Source organism: Vicugna pacos, chromosome 9, assembly GCF_048564905.1.
Source record: "Vicugna pacos chromosome 9, VicPac4, whole genome shotgun sequence".
NCBI lineage: Eukaryota > Metazoa > Chordata > Mammalia > Artiodactyla > Camelidae > Vicugna > Vicugna pacos.
The window spans coordinates 64,216,910-64,230,907 of record NC_132995.1 but is presented as its reverse complement, the minus strand read 5'-3'; the positions used below and the strand labels follow the sequence as shown (position 1 = coordinate 64,230,907).

The window sequence follows — 13,998 nt, the reverse complement described above, 5'->3', positions numbered from 1 at the left end:
GAACAACTTAAATGTCTATCAGCAGATGACTAGATAAAGAAGTTGTGGTATATTTATAAAATGCCATAAAAAAGAATAAAATAATGCCATTTGTAGCAACATGGATGGACATGGAGATTGTCATTCTAAGTGAAATAAGCCAGAAAGAGAAAGAAAAATACCATATGATATTACTTATATGTGGAATCTAAAAAAAAAGACAAATGAACTTATTTACAAAACAGAAACAAACTCATAGACATAGAAAACAAACTTATGGTTACTAGTAGGGGAAAGGGGTGGGAAGGGATAAATTGGGAGTTCAGGATTTGTAGATACTAACTAATATATATAAAATAGATAAACAACAAGTTCATATCGTACAGCATTGGGAACTATATTCAATATCTTATAGTAACTTACGGTGAAAAAGAATATGAAAACGAATATATGTATGTTCATGTACGACTGAAACATTATGCTGTACACCAGAAATTGACACGTTGTAAACTGACTATACTTCAACAAATAAATAAATAAATAAATATGTGTGTGTGTATGTGTGTGTGTGTGTATATATATATACATATACACACACACACACACAGAAAAAATAAAAAGGAAAGCAGGTGGGTGGAGGGGAAACCCTTAACCATTCTACAAATAACAGTTAAGCTTACATACAACTTGATAAGCAACGGGCTGGTCTCTGTGATACTTTGTTTTCTCTAGACTGGACCTGCATGTCTTTTCAGTATAGACAAGCCAAGTTAAAATGTTTAGCTGGAGCATCAAGGGCATGTTCACAATAATGTATCAAACCCAACACTTAACCTATATATTTTCATGTTGCAAATAAAAAAAGTGCAATAGTATAAAAAAAATCAGTAAACAACTATCATTTTAGAAATTACACGTTAAAGGACATCTCTAACCCTATCTTTGAACAGTTTGATTTTGATTTTTTAAACCCATATTTCATTAGACTTTCTTACTTCTAGAGTTATAATTGTCTAATGACTCTGACTTACAATAATATGAAAAACTAGGGTTTCCTTTTTGTATTTTCTTGTGAATTCCTCTGTGGAAGGAAAGACCAATCAAAGGAGAAAAGCAAAGGCTACTTACCCTGAGCTTAACAGAGGAAGGGAGTCAGCCCCTGTCACTTGTGTTTTGGCTCAAAGGCTGCAGAAGAGTGGGAAATCTTTATAGTGGAAAAAAGGAGTTCTCGGGTGTTCAGTGTTCCCTGAAATACGAGGTTCTATGTGGTTGGTGTAAAGCCTGAGATGCCTCTTCCCTGGTTTTGATATGTGAGTCCTCATCAGTCATAAAAAGCCTTTGCATGGCTCACACCATGTCTTACTGAAAATAAAAGACAGATTTGCAAAAATTTTATTTCGATAAAGAAGAAATGTGTTTCAAAGGATTGAACTTGTTTATGGCGTAGTCCAGAATTTCTTATGAGAGGTTAGTTTGTATTAAATAAACAAACACAAGTCACACTTGAAAATCTAACTACAAGAGTGACTTTAAAAAAGCATGAAGGACATTTAGCTTTAATAGGAAAAACAGTTTAAAAACCAAGTGAACGTTACAGAGATAATATTTTGGACTGGCCTAGTCCAGACAATGGCAATGATGTTACAAATGAGGAAACCAGGACACAGTGCTTACTTAGCACACAGAATATGCCCAAAATACAACTGATCAATGACTCAGTGGACAATTAAAATAAAGACTCCCAAAGTTCACACAGCTAACAGGAAGTTTTACTAAATTTCAACATGACAGAACTCATCTGACAGTTTTCTGAGCATGAAGTGCCAATTATCTGAAATGAATTTGTCTGTTCTCAACTCTCTTGGATCTCCCAGTCCGCCGAGTTAAACAACCAAAGAGCAAAATGTAATTGGAAAGTAATAATTGTAACTCAATAATAATTTCCAAACAGATGACTTGGAAATACAGGGAGAGAAATACGCATGAGGCACTGCATACCAAGAAGGAGCCTGTAATCTAGGATGCTGGGGACAAGGATTTGCAAAGGAAACAATGTCCAACAAGCTCGTTCTTCGAAGGTCTGATGATTAAGGCACGTCACGAGGAAGCGTCAGCACTGGTGAAACCCCAAGAGTACAAGCCACTGAGACTGACTGCCGTCCTTCCAGGGACTGAAATCAAAATACAATATTTGAGAATCTCCATCTACCACACAACTTCCAAAACACACATATAATGATTGTTCCAGTTCCCCAAAGTGGGAAGGGAGCATCTTTGGCCTACATGCCCATCTAGGCTACTAACAACAGGTGAGGACACTGAACAAAGGGACTCTGAACATCTTGACAGCAATTTGAATTTGGAAGTTTCGTTAGATCCAGGGAGAAAACTGAGAAAAATGTCTGAGAGAGGTATTAGCTGTGTTGTTGCTCTTAACAGAATAACGGTGGTGACTGACCTGAATACTCTATTTGGGTCCAGGTCAAGCTTGAAAACGTGTAAATTTGGCATTACTCCTACCTGCCCAAAGCTCCTCCAGAACTCCCAGCCCCAACATCTGTCTGACCACAGCCCTACTGAGGCCCACCTCCCCTTCGTCCTCTATGATCCCGACCAACTGCAGGCCTTCCTGCAGCTCAAGGATGTCCAGGGTTCCATCTTCATTCTGGTCCAGGAACCAAAAGATTTCTTCATAGAGGCTGTCCATCCGGGATGCCTCTGGCCGCAGAAGGGATCCGAGGGATCCACGCTGAGAGCCCCGTGAGTCTCCCGGAGGTGGGAGAGGGAGGGGGATCGCTGCCCACCACGCGTTGAGTTGGAAGAGACCTAAAGTAGCAGCCGCCCTTGCACTCCCAAAGCCAAAGCCCCTCCGCCAGGTGAAGCGCAGGAAGGGACAGCGGGAAGGGACGGCGCGAAGCAACAACGGCTTCTGGGCAGAGAGGCCCGCGGCGGGCGCGCCCGGGAGCCGCGCGCCCGGGAGCCGCGGGGGGGCGTGGCGGTGGCGCTGGGGGCCAGGCCCGCGGCTGGAGGCCACGGAATTCCCGCCTCGCTCCCAGGTCAGCCGATCAGACCCCGAGGTTAGCAGCCACATCCAGGAGGGGCCTAGAGGGGGCGACTCACGCCTTTTCCGCGGAGGCTCCCAGAAAGACCTCTGCGCAGGTCTGTCTCTACAGACAGACCTTCTTTTTAGAGAAAAGAGGGTAGGGGAGCGTTGAGACAGGGACTGTGGGGCCATAACGACTAGTGGCAGAGGCCCAACTTTTTGTTTAAGTTGTTTGGTCGCACCTTTCTAAGAATTCTAAGGTTGAGGCACTTGGGCACTGCCGTGAAGGTTGGGAATCGCATGAAGATCTGCCTAAGTGGGCCTTTCCTTCTGTGGTCCCCTCCCCTCAGTTCCTTATCTTCACTGAGCATCTGCGGTGGCTGCAGAGCAAGGCTGCAGTAATGGAGAGGGTCCAGCTCCGTCCTTATCGATGCTGGCAGTGGGCAGAAGGCGAGTCAGCTGGGGTCCTGAGAGAAGTCAGGAGGTGCTCGCAAACAACGAGTCTGTGGCTTCTTAATTGCCTCTTTCCAGAACCACCGAGAGCTCTGGCTTCCCTACACACACCCCTGGACCCTCATCCCGCTCCGCCAGAAGTGTGGATGTGTAGTTTCACAGTACAAATTCCACTTTTTACATGATTTATTTTTCTAAATATGGAGTATTCTTTAAAATTCATATGAAGTAACAAGAATTCTCATTGCTGGTGGGAATGCAAAATGGTACCCTTTGAAAGACAGCTGGGCAGTTTCTTACAAAACTGAACACACTTTCAGCATATAACCCAGCAATCCCACTCCTTAGTATCTATACAAAGGTGTTGAAAATGTATGTCCATGTGAAAACCCACACACAAAATGTTTGTAGCAGCTTTATTCACAGTTACCAAAATTGGAAGCAACCAAGATGCCCTTCAATAGGTGAACGGGTAAATAAACTGTGGTCCATCCGGACAATGAAACATTATTCTGTGCTAAGAAGAAATGAGCCATCAAGCCATGAAAAGACAGGGAGAAATCTTAATGCATATTACTAAGTGAAAGAAACCAATCTGAAAAGATTACATACTGTGTGATTCAAAATATATCACATTCTAGAAAAGGCAAAACTATAGAAACAATAAAAAAGATCAGTGGTTGCCACAGGGTTGGAGAAATGGGTGGAAGGATGAATAGGCAGAGCACAGGGGACTTTTAGGACTGTGAAAATACCTTGCACGATACTATAAAAAGGGGTACATGTCACTATACAACTACCCAAACCCACAGAATATAAAACACCAAGAGTGAACCCTAAGGTAAACTATGGACTTGGGTGATATGTCAGTGCAGGTTCATCACTTGTAACAAACATACCACTCGGTGCCAGATGTTGATTATGGGCGAGGCCGTGCATGGGTGGGGGGAGGCGGAACATGGGAAATCTCTGTAGCTTCCTCTTAATTTTGCTGTGAACCTAAAACTGCTCCAAAAAATAAATTTTCTTTCTAATTTGTAAAAAAAAAAAAGAAAGAAAGAAATCTAATGAAACCTTATCTGTCAGCTTTTGCTCTATTCACTCATCATGTCACGTACCGACAACACAAAGAGGACCATCACATGTCCTTGAACTACCCGTGGGTTTGCCAGGAGGAGGTTGTGCCATGATCAGCCCCAAGTACTACTGGAGGCTTCGTGACGAACATGGCTCCCCAGTGCTGCCGGCCCAAGCAACAATGAATTCTCCCACAAAAGAGAACTTTACGGCCCGCAGGGAATGACCCTTCCCTGGGCACTGCAGAGAATGCGAGTGGTCACAGAGAGTCATGGAGCACAGACATCGGGGCAGGCCCAGGAGTCTACAGGACCAAGTGAAAAAGACAGAAGTCAGGCCAGACTTCTGAATAAAGAAAACAGACTGACAGCCTTTTATGGAACTGGTAGGAGGGAGCAAAACAGAGCTGATCATCTCATCTAGTAAAAAGGCAATTATTTTCATTGAGTAGCTCTTTCCACTTTTCAAAACTGTGTATTATTTGCTTATTAATTATCCCTCATCCACCCATCCAACACACACAGACCTCCTACAGGGAAAGTTTTGAGAACACAGGTGAAGGGCTCTGTCTGCCTTGCTCACCACGATACCCCCAGTTCACTGAACAATGGCTGGCACTATTCCAAAGAATCAACTGAATGAATTTAATATTTGTACTAGCTATTGGGTAGCTCTTATCATTCCTAGTTTACATTTGAGGCTTCCAGGGATTAAATGGCTTACCCAAGGTTACAAGTATAATAAATGGTGAAAACACTTGAACCTTGGTCTAACTGATTTCACAGACCATAATAACCACTACACATACTACACCAGTTAACATAGTAGACACAGTGGTCCACATTTCAGAGTGAGGCGTCAAACTTTCTCAACAAACCCTTTTGCTGTTTTCATAGATGCTGTAAAATATAGACATCTCAGTGGCCTCTATGTAACCCTTAATAAGATAAGATTTTGAACTCAGAGTAGTCCAAAGAAGCTGAGCAACACACGCACAACATGTTATCTTGAGGAAGCTATTTATTTCCAAATGTCTTCACTGAAAGTTGATACAGGAAATAATTCTGACTAAGCCAAGGTAAAATCATAAATGTGAGTTGATGCCTTAAACCAAGGGTAATAATCTACCAGACAGACAATGAGTGACAGCAATGCCAAGCAGAGAGAAGGAAATAAAGGGAGAAATGTACGTGGCTGTGGCCTGGTCAGGGGTGTAGAATGTTGGCAGGTTGGGAAGGAAACTAAAAGGCAGACTGCTACCAAGATGGAAAGGGTGTTTTGTGCCTTAGTAAGGAATTCTTTCTTTTTCTTTTTCTTTTCATTTGTTCAGAAATACAGTCTCAAAGAAAGGATAACATTGGATTTTAGAATATAAGTGAGGAGAAAACACAAAAGGTTCAGGTGTTATATATTTTAAAACACTTGACATAAATGCAGTTGGAATTCTACTGTTTTTCTTATACCATAATCTCTCTGTTACAATGCCTTAAAATGAATCTCTATGACTTTTACACCATACTTCTTTTAGTAATAAAGTTTCTGACAACTGAAATGCTGATGGAATCAATTCTCCTCATTAACAGAGGAATTATCTCATGGATAGAAACCCTGAAAAGAAATTCCATTTAAAGCAATAAACATTTGCTAAGCTACTGTTTTTGTGTGTGACCTTATTCTATCTGTAGTTGTAAATACAAAATTTAAAGACACAGAATCAAAAAAAATTCATAGAATATAAGAGTTAGGAGAGCCCTTAAATCAGGTTATCGAGTCCACCTACTCCTTGGACACTATCTAATCCTTCATCATACACTTGATACCCAGGGGGACACAGGGTCTTCAAGGAGCTCACCATCCAGTACATGTGATAACACATTTTAAACATTCTGAACATGAACTTTCACATCCGGTCACATGTGATTTTGATAAAAGCTCTGTCCAGGAGGTGGGGATGATATTTGCATTGTGAGACTAAGTAAAGTAAAGCAAGGGGTTAAACGTCTTGACCGAGGTCACGTGGTCAATTCACACCAAGTACAGAATTCTTTGAATGTGCTGCTTCCCTTCCTGCTATTGGGAGCTCTTCTCGTTCTTAATCCTCTCAGCTGTAGAGTCCTATGCCTCTTATGATTCTAAGTCTCTCCTAAGAAAATTACAGGAAGAGTTTGTGCCTGTGAATATATGGCAAACAATTTAGATTTTAAATTGCCTATGATTTCCCAGACTAACTGAACACATTTATTAAATCAGTTAACTGTGAGCTTGGATGCAGGATACCTTCATTGCTATACAGTCTGTCCCCCTTTTTCCTCCACTTGTTAATACAAGAGTTGCCACTAAAATGATGCCAAGATTTGAGAAGGAATAAAAAAAAATCTGTAAAATCCTGTTGATCAAGATCCTCTTTTCCATTTCATTGCCTTAATTCTAAATCCTGATTTTTATTTTGGTCCTATACTATTCCGAAGTCTTCCAAGCCTAAACTGAATGAAAATAAGCACACTTCCAGCTAAAAGTAGTGACTCTTCACCATGTTTATCTTTCTGATTTTCATTTCAGTAAATTAAAATACAGATGATTTCTTTTACTTTTTGATGCCCTGAAATTTTTTCCCACAGAGTACCTCAAATGACATCCAAACATTGGGACTGTCTTTTCCAATGTTCCAATGTGGCCTTTGATGAAAAACAAAGAAGAGGAGGAGGGTGGCAGTGGCAAAGGAGGAGTAAAAATGGAAAATACTCTAAAAAGCAGATAGGATTGCTGGATTCTTCAGGGAAAATTAGTAATGACAACTGTATCTCCTTGTTCGCCACAGTACCTTCGCCTCTTAGTTCCATATTGTCACATTCCCGAGTCCTAGGAGAGCTTAATGTGAATTTTGTCTCTTCTAAAACACTAATTTCACAATGGAGATTTGAAAATACGTGGAAAAGAGAGGTCATTCACATCAGAAGAAACCACAGCAAGTTCACTTCCAGCAAGTTCTCAATCTTGTCTCAGGACTTGCCTTGAGGCCTCTCCCTTCCCTGGATAATGCTGAAACACTTAGAAGTGGTTAGTTACTGCATTCCTTTGCTATTATATTCCTTATGCCAGTTTCCTACATTCTACTCTTATATTCCATATTCTTTCCATCTAAGACCTCAAGGAACTTCAACAGAAATTTGCTTTCCTCTAATGCTGAATTCATTACAAATGCCTGGCAACACGGAGAAGAGATCGAGTCAGATGGAAATTTATAGAGATTTCACTTCAAATTGAGCACTTGTTTTAGATTCAAATTATCTTGAAATCTTCCCCTTGAAGAGTCACCCCGTAGTTCTCATTTCTGGATTCTCAAGTGGATAATCTCACCAATCACTGACATTATGCAAAGCCTTGACCTATGCCTCTGAAACCTTCCCCCATAAAGACTGACCACGTAATCCTAACTGCAAGTATTTGGCTGGCTACTGTTTCCCAGGCTTGACTCAACACTCTCTCTACCTCCATCTGTTTTCTGCACGGCCACCAGAGTCATCTTCCTAAACCGTAAGTCTGCCTGTGATCCCTCTTGCTTAAAACCTCCCAAGTGCTCCCATCACTCATATAATAAAACTCCAAACCACCCAGCAGGCCCACAGTGCCTTTCATGAGTTGGCCTTGCCTGGCCCTGATGTGACACTATTCCCCAAGAAGACTAACTGGTCCCTCGGTGGAAAGTCAGTTATACTGGGTGCCCCCTGTCCTGGAAGGGGCGCTGGTTCTTCCTCAAAGGAAGGTTAAGGTTTCCTCCTGCCCACAAAGGCTCAGACAGCAATACTATCTGGGGGCTTACAGAATGTCTAATTCACAGGCATGAAATCCCAACGTAACACAGCCTCTGACTGGGGATCCCTTCACAGTAGGAGAGGTGTGGGAGTGGGCCCGTGGCCAAGGGATCCACGGCCCACATCACACAGCACACCATCCAGAAGCAGCCAATCTGACAGAATGCTGGAAAGGCCAACTGAAAGCACAGCTGAAGCACCGCCTACGGGACAGTATCTGGCAAAGATGGGTTACTGCCCTTCAGGATGCGGTACGTGCGCTCAGTCAGAGACCTTTACCACGTGGCTCTGTGCCCACAAAAGGAAGGACAGTGAGTCCAGGAACCAAGAGGTAGAAGCAGGAGCAGTCCCACTTACTGTCACTCCCGGTGACTCACTGGGGGACTCGGCTTTCTGCCCCCACAGCTCTGGGCTCTGCAGGGTTAGTTTCTGGTCCTCAGACAGGATATACTCTTGCCAGGGAACACAGCAAGGGTCCCACTGAGCTACAAGCTACATCTGCACCTGCACCTTTGGACCAGCTCGTGTCGAGGGACCAACAAGCAAGAAAAGAAGTCTTCTTCTTAGTAGGTGTAAATTGGCCCCAGTCAGTAGGAGGCGGGGCTGCTTCTACCCCACAGAGACAGAGAGGAATATTTATGGAACTCAGATGATTCACATGGACACCAGGGCTGCCTGGTACCCCCTTGTCCAGTTCTAACTGGGAAGGGGCGCGTGCAGCATCACTGGCCTGAGAAACTCAGATCCTGCCAGAAGGAAAGTCTGGGTCACGCCACCAGCTAAGTCACAAAGACCTGCAGAGATTCCAGCTGAGTGTGAGCAGAATTTAAAATGGACAGTCAAGAAGGGAAATAAATCATGAGTACCAGCTGTGACCAACTGAAACAATGGGACTGGAGCACTGCCCTCTCTGAGGACGAGAGGCTGAGAACAATGAGGAAGCACTTCTCAAACTTGTGCCAAGAGCAGACCTGTGTGAGCCAAGGAGTGGCCGGTGGAGGCCACGTCACATAGCCCCACAAGGGAACGTGCTGTGGGGGCAGAGGTGACTGCCAGCCTACCTGCCACACCTCTGGACCTCTGGACCCGCTGCAGCACTCACACCAAGGCCACGCTGGTCACACTGCTCCAACCAATGTCTAGTACAGCAGGGTGCCAGGCCTGGGAGGCCCATGCAGGACCCCCCTAATGGATAGCTTTCCTCAGTGAGTCCCCATTGGCCTAGCTGAGACTTTCCAAGAATATGCTTTGGTCTGAAGTTCTTCCTAAGTCTCCTTCTTCCTTGCACTCTTCTACCAGGGGTTAAACTTGCATTGTGGTCTTCAGACCACCTTGCCTCTCTCCTGTTTCCTCTCCCGTACCCTTCTCTTGCACATCCAATCCCATCCTGGTTTCTCCTCCTAAGAGGAACAGAACTGACACAGTTCACAACAGGAGTGGTCTAAGACAAGAGGCGAGAACATGGGGTTTGGGAACTGGCTCACTCACTGCCCAGCAGGCAGAGTCCTGAGTGGAACGTGGGGCAAGGACAATGCCCTGCACAAGATGGGAGGCCAGTATCGACGGCTGCCCACTGATGACCTGGGAAAATGACTGGTTTGCAGAGAACGCTCCGGCTGCTGCAGTATCCAGCAGTGTGGAATGTGGGGGGTCCGTGCTGTAAGGATAGGTAAGAAAGTATAGTAATAGGAGGAGCTCCCCAGGGAGATACAACAGCGCAGAATCTGAATACGCCGGTAGTGCAGCCCACTATGTAGCCTATTTTTTTAAATATAAAAGGGAAAAGTTGACAGAATTATGAAGAGAAGTTGACAAATCTATAATCACAAAGAGCATTCTGACACTGCTCTTTCAATAGTGATTGTCGGAACAGGATTAGATAATTTAAAGGCTAACAGTTAATTGGTTGCTTATAAGGTACTTATTCTAAGTACTTTACATATTTTAGTTCACTTATCCTTCACAATAACCCTAGGAGGTAAGTACTAATGTTACCTCTGGCGAGGAAACTGAAGCTAGAGAAAAATTTTTTTAATTGCCCGAAATTAACTAGTAAGTAGCAAAACCAAGGTTTAAACCCAGGTAGTTTGACTAGATTTTTCGTATTTTCTAATAAGCCCAACTATGCATGTAAAAAGTTATCTATCTGGCAAAACTATGGAAACAACAGAAAGATCAGTGGTTGCGGGGTGGAAGTGAATAGGCAGAGCTCAGACGATTTTTAGGGCAGTAAAAATACTCTCTATGATAATGATGGATGCATGCCATTACACATTCGTCTAGACCCACGGAATACACAACACCTAGAGTGAACACTAAGGTAAACCATAGACTCAGAGTAATAATGATGTGTCAGTGTAGGTTCACCCTTGGTAAAAACTGTGCCATTCTGGTGAGTGATGTTGACAATGCGGGAGGCTGTGTATGTGATGTCTAGGAGTAGAGGGTTTACGGGAAATCTCTGTATCTTCCTCTCAGTTTTGCTGTAAACCAAAAACTGCTGTAAAAAAAATCAGTCGTGTATATATATATTTTATTTTATACAGCATTTCTAGGTACCTTGCAAGAGGAGAATTTTTGGATTTCTTTTCCTCTATATGTTGGAAATAAAAGCACTAACAACTGCTTTACAATTAATTTTTTTTCAATTATTTTAGGTGAGCAACTGCCTTGTTTAGGATATTTCAAATCACAGCCTTAAATCTTTGTGTCACTGTGCTTAGATCTCTAAGACATGATCCTCCAGATGTTTGGTCTCAGTAGAGGGCACAGTCGATTAAAAATAATACTTTTTGAAATTATAGCAGAAGTGATATGTAAGACAAAGGACCTACACATAGTAGCGTGTGATCAAGTCTTCTATAGGTGGTCCAGAAAAGCTCACCCCAGAGAAAGTGACATTTATCCAAAAACAACAACAAAAGCCTCAATTTTTTTTTCTAATCATAAAAATAATAATGTATGATCATTTTTAAAAATTGAAATACAAAAATTGTGAAGAAAAAAGTTAAAAGGTAATTAGGTAACCATTATTAACCTTTTATTGAAGAATGTACCTGTCCAAAAAGTGCTGGGAATAGTTAATAATATCTGACATGAGCACAGAGAGTAGTAGTATGTGTGTATATATGTATATATAAAATATATTTTATGTATATGTATAAAATACATATATTATGTATGTGATAAATATATGCCATCCTGTTCTATATGTTTGCAGACACACACTTTAATACAACTTATTTTATAATTTGTCCTTATATAAGTTTTGGAAAACTAAAGACTTTCATTCTTGATTTTGAGTTCTTCTCTCTTTCTTAATGAATCCTGCCAGAGGTTCATCTATTTTATTCATATTGTCAAAGAACCAACCAAAAAAGCATATATTTGGAAATTTACAGCACACATTTAAACAATTCATTGATCAAAGGTGAAATTATATTGGAAATTAGAAAATAATTGTAACTAAACTACAACAAAACTACAAACATGCAGCTAAAGAAGTGGCTGAAGGGATACTGCAGCTCAAAATTAATGAAACAAGCATTTCACTCAAGAAATTAGAAAAGGGGCAAATGAGTAAACCCAAAGAAAGTAAAGGAAAGTGAATGGAAGAACATTTCAAAACCAGAGACAATCAGCAAAAAGTACTAAAGGCTGCTTTTTTCAATGTGTGAATAAAATAAAGACTGAAGGAGGGAAAAAGATTGGTAAGAAAAAAAAAAGATTTGGGAAGATTGAAGGGTGGGGGGAGGAGGAAATATCAGGAATGAAACAGAATATAACTACAGAGTGTCAGAACTTTCTAAAAATCATAAGCGAATGAGTATTTTAAGCCTTAGACAAAACGGGCAGTTTCCTAAAAGTTGTAAATTACTAAATCTGACTCAAGAAGAAATGGTAACCTGAAGAGACCTGTTACTCCTAAAGACACTGAATGAGTAGCTTAAAATATAACTACTATAAAACAGTTGTTGGCTCTTACAGTTGACTCACTTTCCCTCTTGGGATAAGGAATGCCGAAATGTCCTCTCACGTTTCATTGGAGTTGGAGAGGTTCCAAATATCTCCACCTTTCTGATAGGAGCTGAACTTCAGGCACAAAATGACTCAGAGGAGCTGAAATTGCTCAGAGATGATAGGCCAACCCTTCAGGTCAACTTACGTGCTTAAGGCATTAACAGTGTCTTTAACAATGGAATGTCGCCTCTCCCCCTCAACGTGAAGTTGGGGGAAAGGTACGACTGATTTCCAAGAAGTTCTGAAACAGCAGACAAAACTAAGGGGTGTAACAAAGTAATTTCGAAGAGGTACAAACCGTGAGCCTTTTTACAGAACTTGGGGCCCACTTAAGTGTGAGAGCTAAAAATCTTGATTAAATGTTTGCAAAGATTGAGAGCCAAAAAAAAGGGGGGGTTAAATTTTTTTTTGCAAAGGCGTAAAAAGGCCTGGGATGCCTTCAGACCAAACTATCGTGCTACAGGATTTTAAACTGTTACAGTGAGCCAGAGTGTTCACGGCACTAATTTTTCTGGAAAAACACCAGTAACCTCTCAGATCCTGACGCGCATCCGTTCCGGGGTACCGGGCCGCGGTCCCCATTCCCGAGCTTCGGAACCCATTCTCCCGCTGGAAGCCACAGTTCCCGCTTCCGCCCTCGGTCCTGGCTGCGCCCAGAGACCCCGCAGCGCCCCCGGCCCGCCGGCCACGCCCCGCAGCGACCCACCTCCTCGGCGTCCTGGCCCAGGGGGATGCCCAGGCTCTTGAGCCCCTCCTGCAGCTCGCGGATGTCCACCACGCCATCCCCGTTGCGGTCCAGCCTCTGGAAGAGCGTCTCGTAGCGCGTCGGCGGCTCGGCGTCCTGGCAGGCAGCCGCGGGCAGCACGAAGCCCCGCAGCCAGCGCAGCATGGTCCCGGAGGCGCGGGGCGGCTCAGCCGCGGGAGGGCACGGGGGGCCGAGGGCTGCCCGGCGCGAGGAGGAGCAGCGCGAGGCGCCGGCCTGGCTGCTGGGGCCCGCGGCGCGCAGGCTGAGGAGCCGAGACCCACCCGAGCCGGCTCGGCGCGCAGGGAGTGGCCGCGCCCGCGGCTGCTGGGGGAGGAGCCCGCCCCGCGCCGGCCCCCTGGGGAGGCTCAGGGGACGGGCCTGGCGCTGCCCGGGCCCGGCAGGAAGTGGCAGGGCTTCGGGGTGGGGCCCGGGAGGGACTGTGGGACCTGGGGAGCGAGTTCTGCTCGGCTCCAAGTGGAGCTATCTCGTACCAGGAGTGCGGTACGAGAAGCGAGCTCCCCACCCCCTCGCCCCGCATCAGCGTATGGAGGGGTCGGGGGTGTGGGGGGGGAGGGGGAGGAGCAGTTTGAAGCTCAGGTTACTTAACTTCAAGCCCCTCTCCCTTCCGGCTTGGAGCCTTGGCTAACTGCCCGGAGAGTGTTCTCTCTGCTTGGAAATTGAGCTTTGTCGGGCCTTGCCTCAAAGGGATCTCACTTTCTCGTGTAACTCCTACACGCTAGACACCGCACATCTCTAGGCCTGTTTTCCACTCACGAAAATGAGACACTTGGGTGGCTGCACACTTGGGATGAGAATTCAGCTTTAGGAAGTAGAGGAGTGAAATCTGAAAACACTTCAAAAAACGAAAA

General features: G+C 43.9%; 1 protein-coding gene across 2 annotated transcripts in view; it reads right to left on the bottom strand.

Moving 5' to 3' along the window:
- LOC102540105 (mitochondrial adenyl nucleotide antiporter SLC25A24) overlaps window positions 1–13,457 on the bottom strand; it is a 44,017-nt gene extending 30,560 nt beyond the window's left edge. Inside the window, exon 1 of one of the 2 annotated variants that reach the window (XM_072968095.1) lies at window positions 13,091–13,457. In XM_072968095.1, coding sequence (XP_072824196.1) covers window positions 13,091–13,273 — 183 coding nt within the window. In that variant the 5' untranslated portion in view covers window positions 13,274–13,457. Of the gene's footprint in view, window positions 1–2,566; window positions 2,905–13,090 lie in introns of those variants that run through there. The other variant, XM_072968096.1, reaches the window with a different exon arrangement.
- Window positions 13,458–13,998: the final 541 nt, after the last annotated feature.